At 37.0% G+C, this 26,909-nt stretch overlaps 1 protein-coding gene across 4 annotated transcripts in view; it reads right to left on the reverse strand.

Moving 5' to 3' along the window:
- The window catches only part of ANKIB1 (ankyrin repeat and IBR domain containing 1), a 192,321-nt gene that overhangs the window by 59,103 nt on the left and 106,309 nt on the right, over positions 1-26,909 (reverse strand). For all 4 annotated transcript variants that reach the window (XM_053608658.1, XM_053608655.1, XM_053608656.1 and 1 more), the window contains one exon: positions 2,141-2,349. In XM_053608658.1, the coding sequence (XP_053464633.1) occupies positions 2,141-2,349 (209 nt within the window). The remainder of the gene's footprint in view (positions 1-2,140; positions 2,350-26,909) is intronic.

Below are 26,909 nucleotides of genomic sequence, written 5' to 3' on the forward strand. Positions count from 1 at the left end.
AATACATTCATATTGTTCATTTGTTTAAAGGCAAAAGTACTGTAATTATACATTTTAAAAGTGTTTCAAAGTGTTATGGACAATTAAAGTTAGTGTGCCTCTGAATAACAAATGTCATGACTACATCATTTATAAACTATTGTCAGATTTAAATGTTTTAATGTAAAAGTCAAACTCTTAAGTTCCAAATTTATGTATTAATCAGCAACTATACAGTTGTAAAAAGAAGTATAAGAAACAAATTATTATAATCTATTCAGGTTCAGATTCAATTCCATGTTGCAAAATAACCACTTCAATGTCATGTCCTTTATTCTCTACTTACTCTTGAAAAGTTACAAGAACATAGTGTATGGGTGTGGTGGCTCATGCCTTTAATCCCAGCACTCAGGGAGGCCGAGGTGGGCAGATCACTTGAGCTACCAGTTTGAGACCAGCCTGAGCTACAACGAGACCCCTGTTTCTAGAAATAGCCGGGTGTTGCAGCAGGCACCTGTAGTCCCAGCTACTTGGGAGGCTGGGGCAAGAGAATGGCTGGAGCCCAAGAGTTTGAGGTTCCTGTGAGCTGTGAGGCCACAGCACTCTACCAAGGGGGATAAAGTGAGACTCTGTCTCCAAAAAAAAAGTAAAGAAAATTTACAAAAACATAGTAACTTGTTTTTTTTGAGACAAAGTTGTATTATGCCGCTCACGCTAGAGAGCTGGAGCATCACAGCTCATAGCAACCTCAAACTCTTGGGCTCAAGTGATTTTCTTGCCTCAGCCTCCTGAGTAGCTACAGGTGTCCGCCACAACATCCGGTTATTTTTTTGTTGCAGCTGTCATTGTTGTTGGGCATGCCTGGGCTGGATTCGAACCTGGCAGCTCCAGTGTATGTGGCAGGTGCCCTTAGCCGCTGAGCTGTAGGCGCTGAGCCAGCAGTATTGTTTCTTAATAAAAAGGAAACATTTACTACGGAAATACAGATAGATGACAAACTCCAAAAGTTTTACTGGAACAAATACATAACTATTAAAAACTGTAAATGTTTAAAAATTAGTAGCTTTCAAAAAATTATAAAAAATACTATCCTTGGGCGGCGCCTGTGGCTCAGTCGGTAGGGCGCCGGCCCCATATACCGAGGGTGGCGGGTTTAAACCTGGCCCCGGCTGAACTGCAACAACAACAAAAAAAAATACCCAGGCATTGTGGCAGGCGCCTGTAGTCCCAGCTACTCGGGAGGCTGAGCCAAGAGAATCGCTTAAGCCCAGGAGTTTGAGGTTGCTGTGAGCTGTGTGAGGCCACGGCACTCTACCGAGGGCCATAAAGCGAGATTCTGTCTCTACATAAAAAAAAAAAAAAAAATACTATCCTACTTTTGGTTTAAAGTGACTATTACAAACTCAACTTTTAAGAATATGTTGTATTTAAAACTTTAAGCAACTGGAGTTTTTATGTGATAATACTGTAGATGTTTTCCCCAAACTTTTAAGTTTTCTGTTTTGAAATGAGAAACGAAAGCCTTTTATTTTTCAATCTATAGTTCAGAGATCACAAAATTATTATGATAATAAATATTTATCCAATATTAAAAAAAAAAATAAATCCGGGGCGGCGCCTGTGGCTCAGTCGGTAGGGCGCCGGCCCCATATACCGAGGGTGGCGGGTTCAAACCCGGCCCCGGCCGAACTGCAACCAAAAAATAGCCGGGCGTTGTGGCGGGCGCCTGTAGTCCCAGCTACTCGGGAGGCTGAGGCAAGAGAATCGCTTAAGCCCAGGAGTTGGAGGTTGCTGTGAGCTGTGTGAGGCCATGGCACTCTACCGAGGGCCATAAAGTGAGACTCTGTCTCTACCAAAAAAAAAAAATAAATCCTTAAAGAAGGGCATAGGCAATGGTACATTTCAAAACTATTAAGAAAAGAGTATAATTGTGATGGATGTGTTAATCAATTCAATGTAAGCATTTCACACTGCATATCAAATCAGTATACTGAATCCCATAAATGCTTCAATGTACACAGTTATGATTTAATAAAAACAAACAAAACAAGACATAGGATTTTATCACAAGGACACAAACAGAGGCTCCCTGGTTAATATTAAATCATTTAAAAGTTAAAGCCTAAAAACAAAACTATGAGAAGTACAGTGAATACCATACCAAACTGGTATCTAAATCCCCAGGAGATAAACTGATTTCATCTGGAGAGGTGACCGATGAGCGTGTAGTCCTTGGCGTTCTTGGGGAAGGGAGTGTGTCCCAGGCATTATACCCGCTTGGTGGAGGAGTTGGCATTTGAACACCTGATCGTTGGCAGCAGTTCTCTGGATTGGACATCCAAGCTTCAAGTAATTTCTCTCTGTCCCAGTCTTTAAGGAAAATAGAAGGGATATCTCTCAAAAAATAGAAATATAGTGATGTTTTAAAAGTTTCATAACAACAAAAGAAACAGTAAGGATAAATCAAAAAGATAGAGGTCATCTAAGGAAAAAGGTACTTACATAAAAGTATTAATTGCAAGTGAGTATCTATGTTATTTTTATTATTTTAAAATTTAAACCTCTTTATAACCTACTATAGCTAACGACCATATCAATATCTAAGAATATGGTCAAAATTCCCAGTAACTTTTACTAATAATCAAAACAGGTGACTCCTATCACTTTCAGAATTTACTAATTTTTGTGGATAGGTTTAATTACAAAGGGAAAAAAAAAATCTAACAACTGAAAAATTTACTTTTTCAAGAAAAATATACAATTTTACGATTGGCCTCACTGGTATCGATTTGTAAAATGATTAGGTATAAATTCTGTATTATACCTAATTGAATCAGGCTTAACTAAAAGCAATTACCTTCCTGCTGTGAACACTTTTAAAATAGCCAAATGAAACTAGTGTTAAAATGTCCATAGCCTTAAAAGTCTACATTTTTAAAGACAACAAACTAATACATCCAAATATTTTCCATAGTGTTTACATACATTATCTCATTTATTTCCCCCCAGCAAACACTTCAACCACCATTTAGGTAAAGAAACCAAGACACAGGGAAGTTATATACCTTGCCCAAGCTCACACAGAAATTTGAAAACAAAAGCCTGTGTTCCTTCCACTATCACATACTATTTCTCAAAAGTATTAAAGGGTGAATTATTTACTGTGGGCCTATTCTATGAGGTTTACACCTGAATACAAATAACTGTGTAATTTTTGTACATAAGATTTTATTCAACTATATTGTCAATGTATTTGGTGGTTTAAGTCATACTAAAATGACTTAAACATGCAATGAAGTTAAAAGAAGTTTATTTCCAGCTAAGGACATGTAAAGGGTACAGAAATGTAACAGAGACTTAAATAGTTCTGTGAAGTTGTAGTATAGGATGCTGTGGTTTGAGAAGGTGGAAAACAAAATTGGAAATAGGGGTCATATTACAAAGGGGGAAAAAATCTAACAACTAAAAAGAACTGCATACGTATGAATTCCAGAAAATGTTGCTAAATGGACCTCAGAATTCTAACAGGTCATTACTCACTAATTAAGATCGGGCCTGTATGAAATAATTCACTTTCTGTGGTACTGCTGATTGTCCCTCTAAACTCTGGGCAATTCCAATACTGCATTACAGACCTAACTTTGCTACCTATGACAAATTTATAAGCATATATAAAGCAGCCATTTACATTTCTCATAAACAGCTCTGACTTCTGCTTCTAAAACATATGGCATAAAATTTGGCAAACCTACTAATTTTATCAGTAAAAAAACACCTTAATGCAAACCTTTATAAAATGCATTCCTTTATTTAAACACACATTTATGGAAGGATTGCTAAAGATGAGAGTACTAAATAAATGTTTTCTCTCCCTGGGATGTCTTGTAAAAATCACTTTTTAACCTGACTACTTTTTTGTTCTGCTGGCATCATATAATATCTTTATGTTTTCTTAAAACTTGACTGGCATGCAGATATTTGATAATATCACGAAGACAGGTAAAAGTATCCTTTCCTTTGTTTTTTTTAATAGCTATCTAGAGATTTGCAGTATGTTAAGCAAAATTAATTTGAAGTCCATGTTCACAAAAAGTCATCAATTTCAGAAGAGAGTAATGAGTAAATTGCTTAAATTCCTTATGTCTTACTTTCTCATCTGTTAATTGGGGATAATTCCTAACTGTCCTATAGATTGCATAAAAATTAGTGGAAGTAATACAGGTAATATGACTGAAATAGTCAACTATCTTAAATTGTACACAAACTTTACGAACACGCTGTACACACAAGCACCAGAAATCAAGGCTTTAGCTAGAGGAGTTTGATGAGGGAGCATGAACTACTTTGCAAACGTAAGAAACAGTGTTAAAGAATAAATAAATAATGTCCAGGGAGCAAAAGAATCAGTTTTTCTAGGCTAAAAAAATCTTTATTAATAATCTTATCTTGTCCCTTAGAGTAAAGCTTTGGTTAGGAAAGAATGTGAAAAAAAGGAGATGGCTTTAGCCCTTTGAAGAATGACAGACTAAAATAAAGTTTAAAACAACAAAAAAACTTTCTGTTAAAATGAGGTATAATTTAAGTCTGAATTATCCTACTGAAGATAGGGTAGCAACTTTAAGGAATCCTGTTTAAATGGTGGCAAATCACTTAATTAAAGTGCTTCATTTGGATTATCTTCTTTTACTTGCAAATTATGAATATGGGGCGGCACCTGTGGCTCAAGGAGTGGGGTGCTGGTCCCATATACGGGAGGTGCAGATTCAAGCCCAGCCCCGGCTAAAACCACAAAATAAATAAATAAATAAATAAATAATGAATATGTTGACTAAAAATACACTTTTGAAAACACAATATAAAGATTTTATATTCAGGCAATTAGAAGGGAAAGTTAAAGGAGGCTATAAAAATTGATGTAACCTTTACTTTTAAGTAAGGCTAGAACTATATATTCATTTTTTAAAAATATTTTTAATATATTTTTTTTTTTTTTAGAGACAGTGTTTCACTTTGACGCCCTTGGTAGAGCCATGGCGTCATAGCTCACAGCAACCTCAAATTCAGTCCTGTAACTGGGACTACAGGCACTAGCAACAGCGCCCAGCTATTTTTAGAGACAGGGGTCTTGCTCTGGCTGGTCTCAAACCTGTAGCTCAGGCAATCCACCCACTTCTGCCTCCCAGAGTGCTAGGATTTCAAGTGTGAGCCACCACACGTGGCCCAAGACCTTTGATAGGAAGCTCTGGCTAGCCATTGCTATCTAGCCCTGCAAGAGAAGTATAGTTTCTACTAAATGCACATTACTTTGGCACCATTGTAAAGTCAAAAACTTATAAGTTGAATCATTGCAAGTTGGGAACCATCTATTATTTTACATAAACAGAATATTACACAAATTTTATCTCCTTTTGACATCCTGAATATCTCTTCAAGTAATCTAGCTTAACATAACTTCTTTTTAATGACTACATATTAACCCATTGTGTTAAATAATTTCTGTGTCATGATAATATCACAAAGACAGGTAAAAGTATCCTTTCCTTTGTTTTTTTTTAATAGCTATCTAGAGATTTGCAGTATGTTAAGCAAAATTAATTAATATATATATAGTGGAACATATATAAAATTCCACTATACATATATTGTATATATATAGTATATATATTGTGTATATATTTTGTGTGTAGTATATATATATTGTGTATATACATATATAGTAGAATTATATATATATAAATATATATAAAGTGATAGTTCACTGCTGTTTTAATTTGCATTTTATTGACAATCAATGAATTTAAACAACTTTTCATGTGTTTTTTTGCCATCTGGATTTGCTCTTTTGTGACTTACCTATCCATATCCTTTCATCATTTTCCTGTTAGGTTATTTACTAATTTCTTGTCAATCGAAAGGTCTTTTTATAAATAAATATTAAATAATATTGTTTCCAATTCAAAATTTTGCCTCTTTAAGGTATTTCTACAAAAAACATTTTGAAAAAAAATCACTATACTTTAATATGCTTACCTTTTTTTTAGCTTTTTGCTTTTGTCTTAGAAACTCAGGTTTTCCTCTGTCCTCAGTTATTTACATGTAAGTCTCCTAGAACTCTTTGCGTTAATTAATTTTACATTCCTCATCCTTTCAATATAATTTTTTTTTTGTATTATGACTTAATTCAGGTGGTTAGACCATATGAGCACTATTTATTAAATTATCTATCTTTTTCCTACTGAATATAAATAGTATAATATAAGAATATTCTATGGAAGGGAAGACTATCATCTCTACTATAAACTAAATTCTTAAGTATTATAAATTGGATTCTGTATTCTGTTTCAATGGTCTAGTTGTCTATATTTGTACAAGTACCATACTGACTGAATTACAGTGGCTTATACCATGTTCTAGTTTGGTAAGGCTAGTTCCTTTCACTGGAACTGAATGAGTACACCTGATCTCTCTGACTCCCCAGGAAACCGAGAAGGAACTAAATAGGTAGGCATAGACCTCTTATTTAGACCTCAGTTGGGCTCAGAGCACAAGCAGACAGCTACAGAGGAGGTGTTGTCTTGACAAAGAAAAATAACAAGAAGAAAACCAAACAGAACAGTTAACCAGTGAAATGTACAGCTCATCAAGGAGGAAGATGGGAAACTAAACAAATAAAAAATTAGTAAGAACATTAAAGAAAATCAAGATTAGCAAAAAAGATTTCTTGGGACAAAAAGTCACAATTTTAAAAAATCAGTGGTAAAATAAAAAGAATGCTCCCATTTTAGACCAGTGGTGAAGAACAAAGCAAAAGTAAAAAAGAACATTTACCAAAAAACTCCATAATTTTTCTGATGATTAAAATAATATATATGTAAGGCTGCCCTGGAGGCTCATGCCTATAATCCTAGCACTTTGGGACGCTAAGGTGGGCAGATCCCTTGAGCTCAGTAGTTGAAGATCAGCCTGAGCAAGAGTGAGACCCCCTCTCTACTAAAAATAGAAAAACTAGCTGGGCATTGTGGCAGGCAACTGTAGACCCAGCAACTCAGAAGGCTGAGGCAAGAGGATTGCTTGAACCCAAGCTTTTGAGGTTGCTGTGAGCTATGACACCAGGGTATTACCTAGGGTAAGGGAGTGAGACTCTATCTCAAAAAAAAAAAAAAAAAAGACAATGCATGTCATTAAGCCCTCATTATAACAAGAAAAAAAAAATCCACCACAAATCAAACCCAAGGAAAGTGAAAGATGCTGATAAAGGTAAAAGTAGAAACTATATGTTAGGAAATAGAAAAAATATAACCTATAAAATGCAGGAAAAAGACAAAATCTATGAAGTGAAAAATAAGAAAAGCTAAAGAAATAACTAGTATAGAAAACTCAGATATGCTCTTTGCAAATGAAAATGAGATACAGCAATATGCAGAGAGATAATCAAAAGAATTGTAAGAAAATACAGTATCTTTCAAAGTGTAAACTTTTATCAGTATAGAGCTGCTACCTTGTTTGTGATCTCTTATCTTCATTACTCAGCCCAGAGTCTAGTTCAAAGTATAGACTTGATAAATACTGCTTGAAAGAACAAATGGATGTAAAACCACATACCAATATAATTAACATTTGGATGAAGTAGATAGTGTTCTAGGAAAATTGTAAATGCCTAAACTAAAGAACTCAAGGAAAGGTAGCAAAAAGCATGGAAGAAACTAAAGAATATAATCATGTTTTTCTTTAGAAAGTATAGGTCTCCGATGGTTTCATAAGCAAGTTTTTCTAAATTTTCAAGTAGCAATGGATTCTTGTGCCTTTTATGAACATAAAGAATGAAAAAAAAATTCTTAGATATTTTTAAAAAGCTGTTATAAAAACCTGAAATGCCAAAACTCAATACTCCATTTATAAAACAAGTCTTCTTATTTCACACTAACAGTACACATAGTTGGTCAAGTAGGATGAAGAATTATAAGATGAAGAGTTATAAAAATAATTATGTAGGCATACCTCAAACATTTACAAAACCTGTAAGTTTACTAATTCTTTTTATGTAAGACAAAGGCCTTTTCTTCTGTATCATTATGCTTCTATTTCCTGTTTCTTGCCTAAATTGTACCTACCAAATATATTGTCTATAATTTCTCACTGTTTCTTTAGAACAAGGTTTAAAAGACATTATGGTAGCAATCTGAATGCAGAGGTCTTGATTTTTATGATTTCTCCCTTCCTTTTTAGTTGTTTCACTTACATATACTATCAAAGCTATTTTAAAACTAACTTGCCTTTATCAAGGCTATCCAAAACATCCAACTTACTTGATTTCAACAAATACTATATTTTTACTCATGTTTTATCAGTAATGGTCCATGTAATCAAAGTAAGATGCACAACTGGGATAATCAGGTTTGATAAGTGACCCTAGGTAAGCATGCAATTCAAGCCAATTGCATGGGGATGTTGAAAAGGATCCTGCTAGCCAGGAGGAGCACTTAGTCTATTTAACAAAGAAAATCTTAAAAGTTTTAATTTAGTGTTGGTTAACAGAGCATTTACTATTTTATAATGTCAAAATCTAACAAAAACGTTAGGAAACCAAATAAAGCTTGATATATTACCCTAAGACCAAATATGCCTTATTACTGGAATATAAAAACAGTTGAATGTTAGGAACTATAATTTATAATACCAATGCACCAAAGGATAAAAATTGGTATTATCATTTTTTAAAAGATCTGGTAAAAGTGAAACATCCTGAGGCTGAGGCAAGAGTTTGAGGTTGCTATAAGCTATGACACCACAGCAGTCTACCCAGGGCAACAGTGTGTGTCTCCAAAAAAAAAAAAAGAAATTATTTTCATATAGTATTGAGAAATTTATACTATACATGATAGTTATAGCATAAAGGATGGGGCAATGGCCTTACACATAGTTGCAAGATGCTTACATTTTATGCGAAGTTGTATTATTTTAATTCTTAATTTATACTGTAAAAAGACAAGATTGTACAAGGTACACAATAGTCTAGAGAGCAAACGTTTTAATAAATACAAAGGAAAATAGCTAAAAGCCCAACAGACAATTACAATAAAATTCTAAAATTATTTAGTTAATTCAAAAGAGAGCAGGTAAGTTGGAACAAAAACCAAAAGAGAACAAAAAAAATAGTGACATGGAATACCTAAATGGAATCATAGCAACATTTACATTAAACATTAAATGGACTAAACAGTCCAATGAAAAAGGAGAGGGTATCTGAATGGATGAACAAAACAAGACTCAACTACAGGGTGTCCCAAATGTCACCCTGTATACATGTATATATACATACATTCATACTTTGGGAAAACAGCAAATTGTAGCTAAATGTACCTTTATTTTAAAAATATTCATTACAAAGTTCTAAAAAAATCTATAAAACATTTCTCTATGTGTTGATATACAAATATAAAAAATATTAAATATGAATAATTTTACTATGTACGGTGATCTTTGGGATGTCCTCCATATGCTACCTATGGAATATACAAATAGCTTAAGAAAGCTAAACTGCTATATTAAAATCAGATAAAGAAAAAGAATAGGAAAAAGGAGACATTTCATGATAAGAAATACATCAAAAAGATATCATCATAAACATGCACAAGCTTAATATCAGAGTTTCTAAATACATTAAATAAACTTAACAGCATTGAGGAAACATATACAAATCCACATTCATAAATGGAAATTTTAACATCCCTCTGTCACGAACTGATCAAATAGTCTTTAATTTTTATTAGTAAAGACATGGACATTTAAACATCATTAACCTTAATTCACATTTATAGAACATTACACAAAACAATTGCAGAACACATTCTTTTCAAATGCATGTGATATAGTCCTCAAGACCATATGCCAGGCCATTAAATAAGTCTCAACAAATTTTAAAAGACTAAAAACTAATAAAATTGAAGTGGTGAAAAGATATCCATAAAAATCACAAATATTTACAAATTGGTCTTCAGTGGAGAAATAAGAGTTGTCTTAGGCCACACATTAAATACACAAACACAAATGAAAGGTAAATCACAAAAAAAAAGTCTATGCATATTTTCCATGATGTCCAATACCACAGACAAGCATAAAAAGTCCTCATTAAATCAACATGAGGCCTGTGGACTGCAGGTTGGATAACCCTGGACTCTGTATCATCCTAAATAATAGATAAGGCAATAAAGAAAGAGAAATTTTACAATATTTTTAAATGAAGGATAAAGAGAATATAAGATAAAATTTTTGGCCTCAACAAACACTAAAAAGATATGAATGATAACTCACAAAAAGAAATGCAAATGTCCAGTAAGTTGGTCAGCAATGCACTGATGCTAGGTACTAGTCCAGTGTTCTTCAACCTTTTTTAACCTCACAGCACACTTGAACCTATAGTTAAACTTTCATGACACACTTAAATTATGTTGATCCAAAAAAAGAGTAAAAAAAAAAAAAAAAGAAATTATTGTGCTTTGAATTTCTTCGGAAAATAATTTAATTAATGATCTTTAAAAGTTTTCATGGAACACCTAAGATCTTCTTCACACAGCACACCAGTGTGCTGCAGTGTATCAGTTAAACATCACTGGTTTAGGCCAGGTGAGGTGGCTCAAGCCTGTAATCCTAGCACCCTGGGAGGCCAAGGTGGGTGGATTGCTTGAGCTCAAGAATTCGGAGACCAGCCTGAGCAAGAGTGAGACTTTGTATCAACTAAAAATGAAAAACTGGGCGGGAGGTGGGGTGCGGGGGCGACAAAATGGCTGACTGAAGCCAGCTTTCCACAGAGGCTCCCGTCCAGAAGTAGAGTTAAAAGGACAGAAATTTAGCAAGTAACCTGGTAGATTAGAGCTGCACCAACAGAGAAGGTTGAAGAATGCACATCAACCCCGCTGAGGCAAGCTGCGACCCCAAGGATACAAATAAAAGGTACGAAATCCATCACCAAATGGAAGGGAGTCCCCTCCCCCATGAGAACGACTTGGAGTGCCCCACAAACAAACGAGCAGAGTTCAAAGGTCCTCCCACTCCACTCCACTGGAGAGACCCTCTTAAAAACTGGACATACCTCCCTGACTAGGGTGCCACAGCCTTCTCCTGCCAGGCGTAAAACTGTACAAAACTGTATATATTCTCTACCTGCAATTCTGAGCACCTAGCACTCCCCTCCACTCTCACTCTAAGGTCTGGAGGCCTGGCCCCCAGGAGTCCAGATTCTTGAGTGTTTTCTCGAGAGGTAAGGACGGGGCCTGAACTGCTGCTGATCAGTGCTGATTCTGTGGAACGGGAGTGAGGAGAGGACGGTCGGCTGAGAGGGAACCACATTGAAGCGGCGGTGCCCCGAGGTGCAGAGCAGCAGCCAATTTTGGAAACGATAGGGCTCACTCCCCAATATTCCGAAGACACACCCTCTGTCTCCCTGGGCAACCAGAGGAGGCTGGGCATCTTCCCAGGTGGCAACCACCGCAGAACAGATCTGGGATGGAAATGCAGGCCCCGTGAGTAAAGGGTTTGCCTGAAGCGGTACCGGCCTAGGTGGAGCGCAGGGACTAGAAAATGCATGCGCAGAGCTCGGAGATTCCCAGGGCAGGGCTGACCCAGAGGACCGCTTTACTGAGCCTAAGATGCACCCAGTCTTCAAGGGATTGTCAGCCTATAGACAAAGGAAGGCAGGAGACTAGAACTGACAGCTAACTGAATACAAACCTGCAGGAGCAAAGACAGGGCCTGAGGCGTAGGCTCTGGGAACTCAAAACAGCTTCTCTTCTGCAGGGGAATTTAGCAGGGACAGAAACAAATTCCCGCAAAGTTGTTCTGTTCTGTTCTGTCAGTAACATCAATCAGTGGCGGGGCTGGAACTGAGTGAACAACACCCAGCCTCCATCAAGCGCCCATGGTTGTCAGGCCTTACCTCCCCCTGCTGGATAGACGCAGAGCACAGCAGCCTGGCTGAGCAGAAATAGATTTCCTTGTGATTCAGGCAGGTGCAAACCCCTGGAGTATCTGTTCACTAGAGGCAACTGGGTCACAGCCCTATGGGGCTATCAGTGACTGGGTGTGACAGAGGTGCACGGTGGGGAAAGAAGCATCAACCTTCCCAGACTAATCTATTTGTTGCGTGAATCCTCCTGACTTCACAGAGCACCGGAGCAAGTCATATCTGAGTTGTCACCAGACCCCTGCGATCCAGTTGCCACAGACTTTTTAAAATCCTCGAACTGAGCCAGATGCTGACTGAGACAATTGATTTGGGCCTTTTGAACTGAGCCAACCGCCCGAGGACAATTCAAGTGGTGCCCTGGGTGTGTGGTGTAGGAAGGTTTGATTTTACTTTTCCAATTGTTACCTGTGGGGGGCGTGGTGACTTAATTGCTGGTATTTCTCCACAGTTGAGACTTCAACCCAGAGTAACTGTTTCACTAGGGTCAAAAAGACACCAGCTGAATATAAGACAATACCACATAGCCCCACCACACCAAACAGGTCCCCAGTTTCTCAGGTCATAGCACTGTACGGGTCCTTGACAAAGCTCCAGGGGAAAAATCAAACGGTGTAAAATAATCATGGGGCGGAATCAGCGGAAAAACTCTGGTAACATGAATAACCAGAATAGATCAACCCTCCCCCAAGGACAGATATGGCAGATGTAACTGAAGATCCCATTCATAAACAGCTGGCCGAGAAGTCAGAAATTGAATTCAGAATTTGGATTGCAAACAAGATTAATAGAATGGAGGGAAATTTGGAATTAGAAATTCGAGGAGAAATTCAAAAGTTGTCTCAAGAATTTAACGAATTTAAAGACAAAACCACCAAAGATTCTGACGTACTGAAGCTAGAATATGCAGCCCTCAAAGATCTGAAAAATACAGTAGAATCCCTCAGTAACAGAGTAGAGCAAGCAGAAGAAAGGATTTCTGACATAGAAGACAAACCCTATGAATGCTCCCAAACTCTCAAAGGGGAAGAGAAATGGAGAGCAAAAACGGATCATCTCTCAGATAGCTCTGGGATAATTCGAAGAAGGCTAATATCCACCTCACTGGAATCCCTGAAAGTGATGAAGTGGCCTTGCAAGGCATAGAGGCCATTCACCATGAAATTACGAAAGAGAATTTTCCAGACATGCCAAGAGATTCTGAAATTGAGATAGCAGACAGTTTCAGAACCCCAGGAAAACTCAACCCAAATAAGACATCCCCAAGGCATATCATAATCAACTTCACTAAAGTTAATATAAAGGAGAAAATTTGGAAAGCAGCCAGACGTAAGAAAACCATTTCCTACAAAGGAAAGAATATTACAATGACTGCAGATCTCTCTGCTGAAACTTTTCAAGCCAGAAGACGGTGGTCGACTTTTAATCTCCTAAAGCAAAATAACTTTCAACCCTGGATCCTGTATCCAGCTAAACTGAGTTTCATTTATGATGGAGAAATGAAATACTTTAATGACATTCATATATTGAAGAAATTTGCCATAACCAAACCAGCTCTTCAGGATGTTCTCAGACCTATCCTCCATAATGACCAACCCAATCCTCTACCACAAAAGTACACTCACTCAGAAACATTGGCTCAAACGCCAACGTCCACAGTGGCGAAAGGATTAAAAATGTCCACTGGACTTTCAAAAAACTCAATAACCAAAATTGTACCAGACTTATCAATATTATCCATTAATGTGATGGCTTAAACAGTCCTCTGAAGAGGCACAGGTTAGCTGACTGGATACAAAAACTCAGGCCAGACATTTGCTGCATACAATAGTCACATCTTACCTTAAAAGACAAATATAGACTCAGGGTGAAAGGATGGTCGTCCATATTTCAGGCAAATGGTAATCAGAAAAAAGCAGGTGTTGCAAGTCTATTTGCAGACACAATAGGCTTTAAACCAACAAAAGTAAGGAAGGAAAGAATGGTCACTTCATATTTATTAAGGGTAATACTCAATATGATGAGATTTCAATTATTAATATTTATGCACCCAACCAGAATGCGCCTCAATTTATAAGAGAAATTCTAACAGACATGAGCAACTTGATTTTCTCCAGCTCCATAATAGTCAGAGATTTCAACACTCCTTTGGCAGTGTTGGATAGATCCTCCAAGAAGAAGCTGAGCAAAGAAATTTTAGATTTAAACCTAACCATGCAACATTTGGATTTAGCACACATCTACAGAACATTTCATCCCAACAAAACTGAATACATATACTTCTCATCAGCCCACGGAACACACTCCAAAATCGATCACATCTTAGGTCACAAGTCTAACCTCAGTAAATTTAAAGGAATAGAAATTATTCCTTGCATCTTCTCGGACTGCCATGGAATAAAAGTTGAACTCAGTAACAACAGGAATCTGCATACTCATACAAAACATGGAAGTTAAATAACCTTATGCTGAATGATAGCTAGGTCAGAGATGAGATTAAGAAGGAAATTGCCAAATTTTTGGAACAAAACAACAATGAAGACACGAATTATCAGAACCTCTGGGATACCACAAAGCCAGTCCTAAGAGGGAAATTTATACCACTGCACCCTTCCTCAAGAGAATGGAAAGAGAGAAAGTTAACAACTTAAAGGGACATCTCAAGCAAGTGGAAAAGGAAGAACATTCAAACCCCAAACCCAGCAGAAGAAAAGAAATAACCAAAATTAGAGCAGAATTAAATGAAATTGAAAACAAAAGAAGTATACAATAGATAAGTAAATAAAAAAGTTGGGTTTTTGAAAAGGTCAATAAAATAGATAAACCTTTGGGTAATCTAACCAGGAAAAAAAGAGTAAAATCTCTCATCTCATCAATCAGAAACGATAAAGACGAAATAACAACAGCTTCCTCAGAAATTAAAAAAATCCTTAATGAATATTACAAGAAACTTTATGCTCAGAAATATGAAAATCTGAAGGAAACTGACCAATACGTGGAAGCATGTCACCTTCTAAGACTTAGTCAGAATCAAGTGGAAATGTTGAACATGCCAATATCAAGTTCTGAAATAGCATCAACCATACAAAATCTCCCTAAAAAGAAAAGCCTGGGACCAGATGGCTTCATGTCAGAATTCTACCAAACCTTTAAAGAGGAACTAGTACCTGTATTACTGAACCTCTTCCAAAATGTAGAAAAAGAAGGAAGACCACCCAACAAATTCTATGAAACAAACATCACCCTGATCCCCAAACCAGGAAAAGACCCAAAAGAAAATGATAGACCAATATCACTAATGAATATAGAGCAAAAATATTCAACAAGACCCTACCAAACAGAATCCAGCAACACATCAAATAAATTATACATCATGACCAAGTCGGTTTTATCCCAGGGTCTCAAGGCTGGTTCAATATACATAAATCTGTAAGTATAATTCAGCACATAAACAAATTAAAAAACAAAGACCATATGATTCTCTCAATTGATGCAGAAAAAGCTTTTGATAATATCCAGCATCCCTTCATGATCAGAACACTTAAAAAAATAGGTATAGAAGGGACATTTCTTAAACTCATAGAGGCCATCTACAGCAAACCCACAGACAATATCGTATCGAATTGAGTTAAATTGAAATAATTTCTACTCAGATCAGGAACCAGACAAGGCTGCTCATTGTCTCCACTGCTTTTTAACATTGTAATGGAAGTTTTAGCCACCGCAATTAGGGAAGAAAAGGCGATCAAAGGTATCCACATGGGGTCAGAAGAGATCAAACTTTCACTCTTCGTAGATGACATGATTGTATACCTGCAAAACACCAGGGATTCTACTACAAAACTCTTAGAAGTGATCAAGGAATACAGCAGCATCTCAGGTTACAAAATCAACATTCATAAATCAGTAGCCTTTACATATACCAACAATAGTCAAGCTGAAAAAACAGTTAAGGACTCTATTCCATTCACAATAGTGCTAAAGAAGATGAAATATTTGGGAGTTTATCTAACAAAGGACGTGAAAGATCTCTATAAAGAGAACTATGAAACTCTAACAATAGAAATAGCTGAAAATGTCAACAAATGGAAAAGCATACCATGCTCATGGCTGGGAAGAATCAACATTGTTAAAATGTCCATACTACCCAAAGCAATATACAATTTTAATGCAATCCCTATTAAAGCTCCACTGTCATACTTTAAAGATCTTGAAAAAAATAATACTTCGTTTTATATGGAATCAGAAAAAACCTCGAACAGCCAAGACATTACTCAGAAATAAAAACAAAGCAGGAGGAATCGCACTACCAGACCTCAGACGATACTATAAATTGATAGTGATCAAAACAGCATGGTACTGGCACAAAAACAGAGAAGTAGATGTCTGGAACAGAATAGAGAACCAAGAGATGAATCCAGCTACTTACCGTTATTTAATCTTTGACAAGCCAATTAAAAACATTCAGTGGGGAAAAGATTCCCTATTTAACAAATGGTGCTGGGTGAACTGGCTGGCAACCTGTAGAAGACTGAAACTGGACCCACACCTTTCACCATTAACTAAGATAGACTCTCACTGGATTAAAGATTTAAACTTAAGTCATGAAACTATAAAAATACTAGAAGAGAGTGTAGGGAAAACCCTTAAAGAAATCGGTCTGGGCGTGTGTTTTATGAGGAGGAACCCCCAGGCAATTGAAGCAGCTTCAAAAATACACTACTGGGACCTGGTCAAACTAAAAAGCTTCTGCACAGCCAAGAACACACACTGTAAGTAGCAAGCAAACAGCCCTCAGAATGGGAGAAGATATTTGCAGGTTATGTCTCTGACAAAGGTTTAATAACCAGAATCCACAGAGAACTCAAACGTACAACTAAGAAAAGAACAAGTGATCCCATCGCAGGCTGGGCAAGGGACTTGAAGAGAAACTTCTCTGAAGACAGGCGCACGGCCTACAGGCATATGAAAAAATGCTCTTCATCTTTAATCATCAGAGAAATGCAAATCAAAACTACTTTGAGATATCATCTAATTCCAGCAAGATTAGCCCATATCACAAAATCCCAAGACCAGAGATGTTGGCGTGGAGGTGGAGAAAAGGGAACACTTCTACACTGCTGGTGGAAATGCAAATTAATACATTCCTTTTGGAAAGCTGTTTGGAGAACACTTAGAGATCTAAAAATAGATCTGCCATTCAATCCTATAATTCCTCAACTAGGTATATACCCAGAAGACCAAAAATCACATTATAACAAAGATATTTATACCAGAATGTTTATTGTAGCCCAATTCATAATTGCTAAGTCATGGAAAAAGCCCAAATGCCCATCGATCCACAAATGGATTAATAAATTGTGGTATATGTACACCATGGAATATTATGCAGCCTTAAAGAAAGACGGAGACTTTACGTCTTTCATGTTTACATGGATGGAGCTGGAACATATTCTTCTTAGTAAAGTATCTCAAGAATGGAAGAAATGGAAGTATCCAATGTACTCAGCTGTACTATGAAAGTAATATATAGCTTTCACATGAAAGCTATAACCCAGCTATAAACTAAGAATAGGGGGAAGGGGGAGAGGAAGTGGAGGGAGGGGAGAGAATGGGCAGAGGGAGGGTTATTGGTGGGATTACACCTGCAGCGCATCTTACAAGGGTACATGTGAAACTTAGTAAATGTAGGATATAAATGTCTTAACACAATAACTAAGAAAATTCCAGGAAGGCTATGTTAACCAGTGTGATGAAAATGTGTCAAACGGTCTATATAAAACCAGTGTATGGTGCCCCATGATATAAAAAAAAAAAAAAAAAAGAAAAACTGAGGCAAGAGGATTGCTTGAGCTCAGGAGTTTGAAGTTGCTGTGAGGTATGACGCCATGGTCCTCTACTAAGGGCAAAAAACTGAGACTCTGTCTCAAGAAAAAAAAAAAAGAAAGAAAAGAAAATCACTGGTCCAGTCTACCCCTCAAAGCATTTTTTCTAGAATGAGTTCATAAACTCAATTTTCCAATTTGGTATTAAATACCTCACTTGTAATTAACAAATGCAGAGGTTTAATTAAAGGCATATTATCTGAGCTTTAATTTCACTGTCAAGAATTTATCCGAAGTAAATAAACAGACAGATACACATGGATGTTAGTCACAGAATTATTTATAACAGGAAAAAGAAAAAAATAGTGCAACTAATTAACAATGGAGTACTATATGTTTATATACATTAGAACCTCCATAGTTGACCACCTCTCTACATTGACCACCTTGTTATATTGACCTAATTTTTATTGACTGGACATGTACCACGTGTACAAATCAGTACAGGAGGCTTAACTCCTTATGTTGACAACCTATGTATGTTGACCAGTCTGTTGTAGTCTGTTGGAGGGTCAATTTACAGAGCTTCTACTGTAGTTGTTTTTTTCCTTTATCAAAAAGTGATACAGGCTGGGTGTGGTGGCTTATGAAAATCAACCTAAGGAGGTGGTCAGTGCAGCAGGTAGTCAACTAAGGAGGTTGTACTGTATATAACTTTTATACACAAATTAAACACTATATGCTTAATTTTTGTCTTATCTCTATAAATACTGTTCAGCACAATTTCTGTTTGTCTCTATCATATCAGTCTACTTAGAAAAATATTTACTGAATACATTTTTATGTTCCATGCACTATGTCAGACAGTGTGAATAAAATGACAGGAAAAATCAGACACAATTCTTATCTTCAAGGAACTTACAGTCTAACAAGGAGAAAGACATTAGCAAAATAAATGCCTGAACAACAAAAGAAAAATAACCACTGTCAGAAGCATTATGAAGGAGAGGTAGAAAATCCCAGTCAGGGGTGTCAGAAAGGGCAACCCTGGGGAAATGCCATGGAGTGAACATCTACAGGATGAGAGAGAAAGGACAAGACATGTTAGCCAGATGTAACACAGGATGTTCAAAGGCCTTGTGCAGGAGGGAAGATGGCATCCTTGTGAAATTAAAAAGGTCAATGTAGCTGGAACATGGAGACCAGAGGGGAAGCACGCCATGTGAGAAGAGGATGGAGAGACAGGCAGGGGATCAGCCAGGCAGAACTTCTCATAAATACTCTGAGAAGTTCATAGTATTCCTTCAGTTTAGGAATGATAGGAAAACAATGAAAAGTAGAGATTCAGAATAGGAAGGAAAAGTTGTCATGGTTAGATATGAAAGATTATTCTTTGCAACATAAAAACTGGCTAGGGTAAGGATGGAAAGAAAGTAGACCAGACAGGAGGCTATTGTGGAGTCTAAGCGAGAAATAATGGTAAATAATGATAGGTAGTGGCAGTGGAAATGAATGTAGAAGAAATTTAAGATATGGGAGGTGAAACTGACAATTCAGGAATGATAGGATGGGAAAGGAAATATCAAAGTTAGTGTCCCAGATTTCTGCCTCGAATACCCAGTTGGTTGGCTGGTACTGCTATTTATGGAGTAAGAGATTGCCAGAGAACCAGGTACAGTTGGAAGAGCATGATTTTAGACATGATGAGTTTAAGGAGCTTTTGAGATACACTGGAAAGCTTTCAAAATGGCAGTTATATATGGTATGAGGTATGAAGGCTCAGAAGAGAAGTCTAGTCCAAAGGGAGAAATCTATACTTACAAGACTTGCCTTAGGAGAACACATTTCCTAGGAAAAAAGCAGAATAAGAGGAGAAAATATGGAATATCAATGTTTAGTTGACCAAGACAATGACCCTCTAAAGGAGTTAAAAACAATATCTCAATATAAATTTATACTAAGCACAAGCAATTTGCTTTGGGTTCATATTTTGTAAATTTCATTTATTTTTCTCATTAGGTAGCATTCAAATTGCATAAATTACTTTTATTACTGGAGGAACAATGCCCAGAGAATGCCCTTTGTTTTCCCAATAGTACAGTCCTCCTTAAAACTGAATTGCTAGGTGGCACTTGTGGCTCAAGGAGTAGGGCGCCAGCCCCATATACTGGAGGTGGTGGGTTCAAACCCAGCCCCATCCAAAAACTACAAAAACAAACAAACAAAAAACCCAAACAACTGAATTGCTATATTTCTGCCTTCTGCTTTGTCTAGATCAACATCATTACCTGAGGACTAAATTTGACAACAGATGTATAATATTCAGATCATTTTCTTCTGTAAAGCTGAATGAATGCTACCAAGGATATATAATCCATAAATCTTTGAAATAGTTCAGTTTAACAGATCTGTTTTAATACAGCCTGTCCTGGCTTTAAGAACAATTACAGAAAACTGTAGCTCTGTGCACTAACATCATTTATCTCTGTAAAATCTTAATTTGATTTTCAAACATCATTGATGATATTTAAACAAAATAGAAGAAATGCTCATTTAAAAACCTGCATTAGGCTTGGCGCTTGTAGCTCAAGTGGCTAAGGCGCCAGCCACATACACCAGAGCTGGGGGGTTCAAATCCAGCTGAGAATTGTGGCAGGTACCTGTCGTCCCAGCTACTTAGGAGGCTGAGGCAAGAGAATCACTTAAGCCAGGAGTTAGAGGTTGCTGTGAGCTGTGAGGCCTTGGCACTCTACCCAGGGTGACAGGTTGAGGCCCTGTCTCAAAAAATAAATAAATAAATAAATGAATACTTGCATTACCCTCTATTTTATGCCTTAATAGGGGGATTAAAAATAGAACAAACATTTTAGTAAGTTATCACAGAATAGACAAATGCCAAGTAGGAAAACTTAGCTGGATTTCACCTTATTGGAGTTTGTTCCTATTATGTGAAAGAAGTAATTTAGGGAAATATCAATGGAACAAAAATGAAGTTGATCACTTAATAATACTTAATGGTACAATATATAAAAAATAAGGATGAAAATGTTTTTAATTATAGGTAAAGGTGGACAAAGAGTCCATGTGATACTGTAACTTATGAGTTAAGATACATTATCTGACTCAATACAGATACCTGTGGCAGAGATGCCTACCTGTACAAAGCAATGTTGTAGCATACAACTGTTATTTGCAGTTAGGTGTAGCCACATGACTGAATTCTGGCCTACAGAACATGCGTAGGACTGATATACGCCACTTCCAGGACTGGCTCCTAAAATTTCCCACACTTATCTTCTATCTCTTTTCCTTTTCTTACTGACTGACTGGAATGGAGATAATCCCCAGGTCAACCAATGAAGTTATACTGTTTCAGATGGCAATGTCTTGGTCAGTTAGGATCCCTGAATGACTGTGTGGAGCTGAGTCCTTGTTGTACCTAATGTAAATGGAAATGCTGTGTACTAGTACACAATTAAGAAATGTTTGCTGTTTTAAACCTACACTTTCATTTCGGCAGCCAGCCTACCAACTGCTACCAACTGTGATAGTTGGGGAGTTGATGACAGAACTCTCCAAAGATGCATAGCTTCTAGCTTCTACTGTTCTGCCAGCTCTCTACATTGTATGTAAATGCATACTCTACATTTAAAAAGCATCTTATGAACCTTACCTTAAAGCAGTGGTTCTCAACTTTCCTAATGCCAAGACCCTTTAATACAGTTCCTCGTGTTGTGGTGACAAATGGTTGGGGTTCACCACAACATAAGGAACTACATTAAAGGGTCACGGCATTAGGAAGATTGAGAACCACTGCCTTAAAGAAATGCAATTTAAGGTATTTTGTATTTCTGTATAACTCTTTATATTATGACTCTTAATATTATTATTGGCTAAAAAGAAAATATTTTGTCCTTATATGATTTTAAAAGATATTCAGAATTTCTTTTTTTTTTTTTTTGTAGAGACAGAGTCTCACTTTATCACCCTCGGTAGAGTGCCATGGCGTCACACAGCTCACAGCAACCTCCAACTCCTGGGCTTAAGCGATTCTCTTGCCTCAGCCTCCCGAGTAGCTGGGACTACAGGCGCCCGCCACAATGCCCGGCTATTTTTTGGTTGCAGTTCAGCCGGGTCTGGGTTTGAACCCGCCACCCTCGGTATATGGGGCCGGCGCCCTACCGACTGAGCCACAGGCACCGCCCAAAAGATATTCAGAATTTCTAAATTTGATTTTTGACCTAGGTCTAAATTTTTTTTCATAGAACATATGTCAAAGTTTACAAAGATGATAATAGAGAATTATAATTTTATAACAAAAAGGTACATTTAAAAAACATAACAACGGGCGGCGCCTGTGGCTCAGCGAGTAGGGTGCCGGCCCCATATGCCGAGGGTGGCGGGTTCAAACCCAGCCCCGGTCAAACTGCAACAACAACAAAAAATAGCCGGGCGTTGTGGCGGGTGCCTGTAGTCCCAGCTACTAGGGAGGTTGAGGCAAGAGAATCGCGGAAGCCCAAGAGTTAGAGGTTGCTGTGAGCCGTGTGATGCCACGGCACTCTACCCGAGGGCGGTACAGTGAGACTCTGTCTCCACAAAAAAAAAAAAAAAAAAAACATAACAACATTTCTGATACCTATTCATTCCATAACTATTTCTGATGGATTAATATGTTATATATGGTGGAAACAAACAAAGAAAAAACATTAAAAACTGCCCACGAGGAGCTCCAAGGTTAATATACAAGGAAATAAAGAAGAAACGGTATGAAGAAAGACGGCCCAATAGAAACCTGTGATTGTTCCTCTGACAATGACAGAAGCAAAGTCAGGCGAGTGATCATACTATTTGGTTTTGACATTATATCATGAAAAGAGGCACTAAAAAAGGGTGAAAGATAGTTTTGCATTGCCTATGCCATCCCTCCTCCATCCCTTGAGAGTGCTACCCAAGAGAGAATCTGTGCAGGTGGGGGTGGGGAGAGGAAGGAAGAGCGAAGCGATTGTAGGACTTCACACTGAAACTAAGGGCTTCCCTGGCACAGGGGAACATAGCACAGGGTAGAAATCATGTTGCTCACAGAGGAAGCACTTAGACCAGCTCTGCCAGAGAAAAATCCTTTACCCAGAAACCCATGTTCTTGGTAGTTCCACAACTGGCTGACACAAAGATACCTGGGGCCTGGAATAAATTCAAAAGGCAGTGGGACCCCGAAGCTGCAATCCTTAGGCAATTCCTGTGGCTGTGCTGACTCAGAAACAGTAGACATGGGGTGCACATAACCCAGTGAGACATTGGAGGTGGCAGACAAGCCAGTACCTGTTGATAAGAGTCAAATAGAGGGACTCGCCCAAATAGAACTGATTCACCCAAATAGAATAGACCTGCCCAAATGGAATATCCCACCCAGGAAAGAGGGAATGTACCAACCCCCACCCTTCTGACCTTTTAGGTATGAAGGTTAAGAAGAGAAGTCTAGTCTTAGTGACTTCCTTCTCAAGCTCAGCTAACCTGCACCCCAGTGGAATAAAGGTTGACGTTGCCCACACAGAACCTGGACTCCATTTCCTTTCATTTCACTTTTCAGAATAATCTTTTATTTTTGGTCTTTGACCTCTCAATCTGTGTCAGCCCACATCCCAACCAACTACATATAGGCAGTGCTGCTCGGGGAGTCTTCTACTTAAGGAAAGGAAAGGGAAAAAGACAGAATGGCTGAGTGGATTAAAAAAAAAAAAAAAAGCCAACTATATGCTGTCTTTAAGAAACACACTTCACCTATAAAGACACAAACAGACCAAAAATAGAGAGACAGAAAAACATACTCCATGCAAATGGAAACCAAAAAAGAGCAGGAGTAGCTATACTGCTATAATATAAAATAGATTTCAAGATAAAAACTGTAAAAAGAGACATAAAAGGTCATTACATAATGACAAAGGGGTCAATTCAGCAAGAGGATATTTTAATTCTCAATATGCATCCAACCCTGGAACAAGCAGATAAATAAAACAAATATTATTAGATCTAAAGAGAGAGATAAATCCCAATAAAATAATCATTGGAGACCTCAAACACTCCACTTAGACATCAGACAGATAATTCAGACAGTAAATCAACCAGGAAACATTGTATTTAATCTGCATTACATATCCAATGGACTTAACACATCAGACATTAACAGAACGTTTCATCCAACAGCTATAGAATACATATTCTTCTCTTCAGCTAATGGATCATTCTCAAGGACAGACCATATGTTAGGCCACAAAACGGTTCTAAAAAATTAAAACAATTGAAATCATACTATTTTCTCTGACTACAAGGTTAATCAACAAGAATACTAAAAAATATATAAATGCATAAAAATTAAATATTAGAAGAGATTAAGAAGGAAATTAAAAAATTTCTCAAAACAAATGAAAAGGGAAACACAACATATCAAAACCTACAGGATATAGCAAATGCAGTAATAAGAGGAAAGTTACAGCAATAAGTGCCTCATAAAAAAAAGAAGAAAAGCTCCAAGTAAACAACCTAATAATACATCATAAAGAACTAGAAAAATAATAGCAAACCAAACCCCAAACTCATAGAAGAAAAGAAATAATAAAGATCAGAGCAGAAATAAATGAAAACGAAACAAAAAACAAAAACAGAAAATCAATGAAATAAAAAGTTGGTTTTTCAAAAGATAAACACAATTGACACAACTTTAGCCAGAAACATCAAATAAATACAAATAAAAAATCACAATAAGATATCACCTAATTTCAGTGAGAACGGCTCCTATTAAAAAAGTCACAAAGCAACAGATTCTGGCGTGGCTATGGAAAGAAAGGAAGACTCATACACTGTTAGTAGGATTGCAAACTAGTAAAAGCTCTATGGAAAGTAGGATGGATACCTCAAAGAGCTAAAAGCAAACCTACCACTTGATCCAATCCCACTACTAAGTATGTATCCAAAGGAAAAAAAATTTTATGAAAAAGAAAGACACTTGCATTTGAATGTTTATAGCAGCACAATTCACCAATTGCAAAGATGTAGAAACAAGTGACCAACAATAAATGAATGGATTAATAAAATGTGGTACATGTATACCATGGAATACTACTCAGCCATAAAAAGTGGTAATCTAGGAGCTAAAGGCTTCACTACTAAATTCACCAAGCATTCAAAGAAAAACTAATAATAATGCTACTATTCAAAAAAAAAGCAGAGAAGGGAATATTCCCAAATCCATTCTAAGAGGTTTTTATCATCCTGATACCAAACAAGAAAAAGACACAACAAAAACAGAAGACCATAGGCCCATATGAAAATAGATGCAAAAATCATCAACAAAATATTAGCAAACTGAATTCAACAACACATTAAAATGAGCATTTATCATGATCAAGTGGGACTCACCGAAAGGATGCAAGGATAGTTCAACAAATGCAAATCAATTGTGTGATCTATCACATCAACAGAACAAAGGACAAAAACCATATGATTATGTCAACTGATACTGAAAAAGCATTTGATAAAATTCAACATCTCTCCACGATAAAACTCAACAAACTGGGTATAGAAGGAACTTACCTCAACATGATAAAAGCCATATATGACCCACAGCGAGCATCATACTGAATGGGGAAAAAATGAAAGCCTTTCCTCTAAGATCTGGAATAAGATAAGGATGTCCACTTTCACCACTGTTATTCAACATAGTACTGGAAGTTCTAGCTAGAGCAATCAGACAAGAGAAAGAAATAAAGAATTTCCAAATTGGAAAGGAAGAAGTCAAATTATCCTTTTTTGCAGAGGACATGATCTTGTATCTAGAGAAACCTAAAGACTCCACCCAGGAACTGATAAACATATTTAATGAAGTTGCAAGATACAAAATCAACATATAAAAAAATCAGTTGCATTTCTACATGCCAATAGTAAAAAAATCTGAATCAAGAAACCAAGTTATAACAGTTTATAAAATGAAGTACCTAAGAATAACCAAAGTGAAAGATCTCTATAATAAAAACTGTAAAACATTTTTGAAAGAAACTGAAGAAGACACAATAATTTGAAAGATATTATTCCATGCTTGTGAACTGGAGAATCAATATTGTTCGAATGTCCATACTACCCAAAGCGATCTACAGATTCAATGCACTCTCCATCAAAATACCAATGAAATTCTTCACAGAAAAAATAATCCTAAAACTTATATGGAATCCATAAAAGACCCAGAATAGCCAAAGCCATCCTGAGCAAAAAGAATGAAACTGGAGGAAGCATATTACCTGACTTCAAATTATACTGCAGAGCTATAGAAACCAAAACAGCAGGGTACAGGCATAAAAACAGACCCATAGACCAACGGAACAGAAAAGAATCCAGAAACAATCCACACATCTATAATGAACTTACCTTTAACAAAGATGCCAAGAACATACACTGGGGAAAGGACAATCTCTTCAATAAATGGTGCTGAGAAAACTGTATATCTTTATGGAGAAGCATGAAACCAGATTCTTATCTCTTACCATATACAAACATGAAATCAAATTGGACTAAAGGTTTAAGTCTAAGACCTCAAACAACTATAGGAAAATATTGGGGAAATGCTTTAGGATATTGGTCTGGGCAATGATTTCTTTTTCTTTCTTTTTTTTTTTTTTTTTGAGAGAGTCTCACTTTGAGGCTCTTGGTAGAATGTTGTGGTGTCATAGCTCAAACTCTTGGGCTCAAGTGATTCTGTTGCCTCAGCCTGCCAAGTAGCTGGGACTACAGGCACTCGCCACAATGCCTGGCTATTTCTTTTCTTTTTTTTTTTTTTTTTTGAGATATAGTCTTATTATGTTGCCCTCAGTAGAGTACCACGTTGTCACACCTCACAGCAACTTCAAACTCTTGGGCTTAAGAGATTCTGTTGCCTCAGCCTTCCAAGTAGATGGGACTACAGGCGCCCACCACAATGCCTGGCTATTTTTTTTGTTGCAGTTGTAATTATTGTTTAGCTGGCCCAGTCCAGGTTTGAACCCACTAGCCTGGGTGTATGTGGCCGGCAACCTACCCACTAAGCATGAGCGGTGCCTACTTTTCTTTTTTTATTTATTGTTTGGGATTCATTGATGGCACAAAAGAATCTGATTGCATTT

Source organism: Nycticebus coucang, chromosome 11 (genome assembly GCF_027406575.1).
Source record: "Nycticebus coucang isolate mNycCou1 chromosome 11, mNycCou1.pri, whole genome shotgun sequence".
Classification (NCBI taxonomy): domain Eukaryota; kingdom Metazoa; phylum Chordata; class Mammalia; order Primates; family Lorisidae; genus Nycticebus; species Nycticebus coucang.